Source organism: Mus caroli, chromosome 4 (assembly GCF_900094665.2).
Source record: "Mus caroli chromosome 4, CAROLI_EIJ_v1.1, whole genome shotgun sequence".
NCBI classification, from domain to species: Eukaryota; Metazoa; Chordata; class Mammalia; order Rodentia; family Muridae; genus Mus; species Mus caroli.
The window spans coordinates 142,138,751-142,144,353 of NC_034573.1; the positions used below are offsets into that span (position 1 = coordinate 142,138,751).

Here is a 5,603-nt window from a genome sequence, read left to right on the forward strand (position 1 = left end):
AAAAAAAAAAAAAGAACTTTGGTCTCCTGTTTTTCCTTCCCATCCCATGCTCCCAGAAATAAGACTTAGACTCAAAATATATTTACAAATACTTTGACCACATAGCTAGGTTCTTCTCTGACTAGATCATAACTTAATCCATTTACTTTAATCTCCATTCTGCTACCTGACAGGATGCCTGTGCTCAGGTACCATGCATCTGCCTTTCCTCTGGAAAATGTCCCTCACCTGGCACTATTCCAGGATCCTTTCTGGTTCCCCGGATGTTCCACCTCCTTTTCCTGCCTAAGCCATAGGCCATCAAGTTTATTATTGACAGATGCCATAGCCATACAGACCCAGGATATCCTTTCTACGTGATCTAGGAACTGAACTCAGGTCGTTGGAGTTGAATGCAAGGACCTTTACATTGAGCTGATTGTGTAGGAAAGATTTTGGCATGCAGTTTTCAGTTGTTTGTTTTTGAGTGTGTTAAGGAATCGAACCTGAGCCTTGAGCAGGCCGAGCAAGTGTGAGCAGGCCGGGCAAGCATGCTGCCACCAAGCTATCCCGCAGTACCAGGTCTGATGTTTGCAAACCACTCTTCTGATGGTCACCACACGCAGGTCTCTTAGCTGTCAAGGCAGGCCTGAGAGTGGCCAGATGGGAAGCCTGGTGACACTGAAGAGGCAGGAGATAGGTGAGATTTTCTTCCAATTGGTCACAGTCACAGGTCACCTCAGCTAACTACCATCTACTGGCCATTGGGAGCCATTCCAGGGCTCCTTGCCTTTGTTGGTGGCAAATGTAGGAGTTAAGAGCCCTCACTTGTCACCTGACAGTCCCACACAGTGGCCAGTATTGTAGCTCTCTAGAGAGCCTTAAGATAAGCCAAAACTAAGACTGCCTCTCAGAATGGGTGTGGTGCTGTCTCAAGGCTCCATCTGCTGTGATCCCAGTAACCTAGGCTCCCTATGGGAGAGTTCTGCGCTGTCTCGAGGCAGATGCTTCTGAGTTCAGAGTGTTTAAGCCCAGAACCTCCAGCTTTCTGGCTTTCTTGATGCCTGGTGGCTTTGGGTACCTGGCTTTAGTTTGAAGTTCATGTGGTATGTGTTTGCTTGCTCAAGCTGTACAAGGCCCAGCCTAGTGGGTAACCAGCAGAGACCGATGTCTCTCTTCTGGAGCTGAAGTCTCAGTTGCTGTTAGCAGTGGTGTTGTAGCTTGTGGGTGTTGGCCTCTCTGTCTTGTCAGATGACGGCGGCCCTTTCCTATCCTCTTACAAGGATGCTGGTGGTTTTGATTGGGTTACACCTTACTTTGTTCTAACTTAATCACGTCTTTAGTCTCCATCTCTGTGTAGTGTTGTGTTATGAGAACATAGGAATTGTGGATGTACACATTCACCCGGAAACAGGAAGGACCATCCAAGTCTCAGGTGACAACTGACACTCAGGAGACCCCAGGTCTCTGGGTCAAAGCCACCCCTTATGCCACCACCTTTTTGCTGCTGAGGAATACTGTTTAAGGCTAGGCATGCCTATTGCTTGGCCCTGGCCCAGCAGTTCCTTCAACGACCAGGGCAAGAGTAGGTACTTCTCACTGACCCAGCATGGAATGGATGAGGGTCTAATCCATAAGCAAAGCTTTTGGCAGTGTGTGTGTGCACACTGGACTGAATCACACCTGTAGCTCTGTCTATACCTGCTGAGGAGATGCTGTCTGCCTTCGGGGACAGAACATGTGTCCTGTGTGATAAGTGAAACCAGACAGTTTACAGCAGCGTGAGTGACTGGAGCTCTGCTGAGGAGTCTCCCATTCTTGGAAGGTTTGTACTGACAGAGACATGCAGAGTGGAGGGGTGCTCATAGGGAGATCAGCCCAGACACCCATCAAGCCCCGAGGCTCCCTGGGCCAATTCAGGAAGTACCGAAACATTGCTGTTGCTTTTGTGTTGTGGGAAAGGAAAGTTAGCTGGATGATGACATCCAGTGGAGGACCACAGATGACCCTGGAACCTTCCAGCCAAGGGATGTAATGACCGCCATGGACAGGGTCTAGTGGGCACACTGTACTCAGAGTGCACTGGGACTCTGATAGGGGCTGCTCAGTACTGCTGAGACTTCTGTTCTCTTCAGAGAAACCTGTCTAAGTGACACTGCACTTAGACATTTCTGATGACGCACAATTCTGGGCAATGGTGGCCTTGCTACTGTTGGACTGTGTAACAACTGATCTCTCTCCCTTGCTTTCTAGAGCCGAACACAGTGAGCTACAGCCAGTCCAGCCTGATCCACCTGGTGGGGCCCTCGGACTGCACTCTTCATGGCTTTGTGCACGGAGGTAGGGATAAAGGTGCTCTAGCCACTGCTTCGTCACTTGCCTGCCCTGGCATCCCCCAGGAGGCCGTGCTGCTTACTGACCTAGTTTAGACTTTCATGTCTGGTGAAGTATAAATTTAAACTTTTAGGAGGTTGCATAAGAAATTACTGAAATACCACTGGTGTCTGTTTTTAAACTGGAAATGAAAGTTGGATGGATGAGGACGTTCTATCAGAGGGTCACACTGAACCCGGGGTCTCGGCTGGCAGGTGTCGCTCAGGAGAAGGAACACCCTGTAACCCACTGTCAGCACTTATTTTAAGATGTTCTTCCAGATAGTCATTGCCTTTACTGTTTTGAGTTATTGAAGATCTTGCCTCTAATAGCATAGGCCTTAAATGTCCTGGCCAGGACCCTACTGTAGCACAGAGGACTTGGCTAGTGGCCCATGGAGGACACTCTTTTCTTTATTAATGTATGAGGGTTTCTGTGATGTAAGAAAAGCATAAGGAACACATCAGTTGCTCAAATGCATATTGTCATTCTGGATGAGAATAAACTTTAAAGATGAGTCAAGGGGGGGGGGGGGCTGGAGAGATGGCTCAGCTGTTAAGAGCTCTGGCTACTCTTCCAGAGGTCCTGAGTTCAAGTCCCAGCAGCAGCACAGTGGCTCACAACCCTCTCTAATGGGATCTGATACCTTCTTTTGGCATGCAGGTAGAACACTCATATACTTAAATACATAAATCTTTTTTAAAAATGGAGTCAAGGGTTGGAGAGATGGCTCAGAAGGTGTTTGTTTTGCAAGCATGTTGAACTGCTTGGATTCCCAGGACCTCAAGATGCTGAGATGGAAGAATTACTCAAGGCTGCCTAGTAGCATCGAGATCCTGGCTCCAGAACAGCTATAAATGGATCTGATAAAGACAAGTGCCAGGCAAAGGCAGTGGAGTGGTGCAGAGGACAACACAAGTCGGGAGGTGGCATGTGGTGACTTCCCACTTACTCTCTGTAGACGGCACCTGAGCTGGGACCCTGTCTCCTGCTTCTTCTTCTGTAGGTGACCCCCACTCATTTACCCCCAGCTCAGGTGGCTTCTCTGTAGGTTTATGCCGATGTTTCTACCAGGATTCCTCAAGAACGGGGGTTTTCTCTTTCTTTGCCTTGGACGTAGCTCCTGCACAGCAGGCACAGCTTGCTTCTGAGATGAAGAGTAGCAGACCCTGGGCCTCTGCCTTGAGAGGGGTTAAGGCTTGTTCTATTTCTAACCAGTTCCCTTTTGTGTGGTTCGGTTTCCTCCCTCCCTCCCTCCCTCCCTCTCTCTCTCTCTTTCTCTCTTTCTTTGTCTTTCTTTCTCTCCCTTCCTCTCCCTTCCCTTCTCCCCCTTGCTCTGGCACTTGCTCCAGCCCATAGGGTTTTGTGTTTCCCATTACAGATGGTTGTTAGCCACCATGTGGTTGCTGGGATTTGAACTCATGGCCTCCGGTAGAGTAGTCAGTGCTCTTAACCGCTGAGCCACCTCTCCAGCCCATGGTTCGGTTTTCAACACCGCGATTGTTTGCCTGGTTCACTGAGTGCTGTCTGCATGCTCTTTTGATTGACATAGGTCCTACCCAGGGGAAGTTAGTTCTACTTTATAGTGAGCAGTACTTTCCAGGCCCGTGACAGTCTCTCTTTCCACCCTGAGAGCAACTGTGTCCTTGCCAGTGTCCCTACCTCACTGGCCTCAAATCCCAGGTAGACAGCAGCCCTTCTTGTCCTCTGAGCACAGCCACCCCAGCCCAGGCTTCTCTGAGACATGTTCTCTAGCTTCCCGTAGCTCCGTTCTGTGACAGTGAAGCTCTGTGCTGCATGCAGTGTAGGCTTGTTTGGATTGCATATAAGAGTTTTCCACTACAACTCGCAGTCCCATCTTACTGTCTCCTGGGTGAGAGGACACATCCTGAATGGGTCCTCTTGGCTTTGCCTGTGAGAGGCATCAGCCAGGGTGAGGTGAAGGGGTGAAGAGTTCCTGGAAAGCCCTTGAGAGGCTGCACTTGCTCACAGAGTGTAATCCGTGCTGTGCTCTAGGCTGTGTTTTTAATGTGTGAGTAGGAAGTGTTTACAGTGGCTGTACGGTGCTTCATGCCATGTTCTTAGCAGTTCCATTTCATGTGTGATTTATAAACATGCCTAATTTTTTACAGACCCCAGCATCTCCTGCATGCCTGTCGGTTCACCAGAAGTGGGCGAGACATAACACTAGCCGCTACTGCTCCACCATGCTTCCCTGTAGAGCATTGTCAGCAGGCATCTAAGTCACTTGAGTCAGTCTTAAGCAAACCAGAAAGCAGGAGCTGCCAGTCAGTGACACTGGAGTGGGGGTGGGGAGCTCCAGTCCCTGGTTCTGTGCTGCAGTGTTTTGGAAAGGTGCTGACTGAGCCCTTCAGCTGCTGGCTGGGCTTGGCCCTGCTGATGACAGGGCTGTGGAAGGTGCAAAGGGAACCTTTCTGGTTGGAGATGGCCGTTTTCCTTTCCAAGAGGAAGCTCTAGGAGTTGAGCCGCTGGTATAGAAGGACCCATTCATTCCCTTTCTGTCTTTCACCCGCCCCTTCCTGCTTGCGTTGGTGATTGACGGGTGATTGGCAGGTATTGGAGTCAGTACAGGTGAGGAAGACTGAGCCATCCTCCGGCCCTATCACAGTGGACCCTGGAGGAACTGTCAGCTCCACTTCGTTGATGCTTTATTTCTTGAAGATCATTATTTTGAGCCTATGGCATGACAAAATGTCACTACCTCTTGTCCCTTCCTCTCCCTCCTCTTATAGCTACTTTAAATACTGCTTCTGTGCCTCTGAACTTCAGGGGTGTCTCGCCATCCTAACATATGAGGTCAGGCTGTGACTACAGGGAAGACCTCAGTTGCCTTCTGGGTTACCACAGCACTCACAATTGCCTGGCAGTCTGGGGCCTGCAGACTCCACCATTCATGGTGCTCTCTGTGGGCCCCTGTGCCTCTCACCTGGGTTGGATGCATGACTCCTGGAGTTGGGCTTTCTCTGTAGGCTTAGGTGGGTTCTACCCTCCAGTGGCTTCCTACAGCAGGTAGCAGATGTACTAGGGTGAAGATCTGCTAGATGAAAGCCCCAAACAGTAGTAGCTTCTACACGGGTCCCTGTGGCGATGAGTGACCAGGGCCGAAGTGACAGCTTGGTAAAAGTTGGCTGGGGCCGGGCGTGGTGGCGCACGCCTTTAATCCCAGCACTCGGGAGGCAGAGGCAGGCGGATTTCTGAGTTCGAGGCCAGCCTGGTCTACAAAGTGAGCT

At 50.1% G+C, this 5,603-nt stretch overlaps 1 protein-coding gene across 3 annotated transcripts in view; it reads left to right on the plus strand.

Annotated features, from left to right (window-relative positions):
* Nucleotides 1-5,603, plus strand: part of Acot7 (acyl-CoA thioesterase 7) — an 89,655-nt gene that overhangs the window by 57,368 nt on the left and 26,684 nt on the right. For all 3 annotated transcript variants that reach the window (XM_021160606.2, XM_029476074.1, XM_021160605.2), the window contains exon 6: nt 2,233-2,319. In XM_021160606.2, coding sequence (XP_021016265.1) covers nt 2,233-2,319 — 87 coding nt within the window. The remainder of the gene's footprint in view (nt 1-2,232; nt 2,320-5,603) is intronic.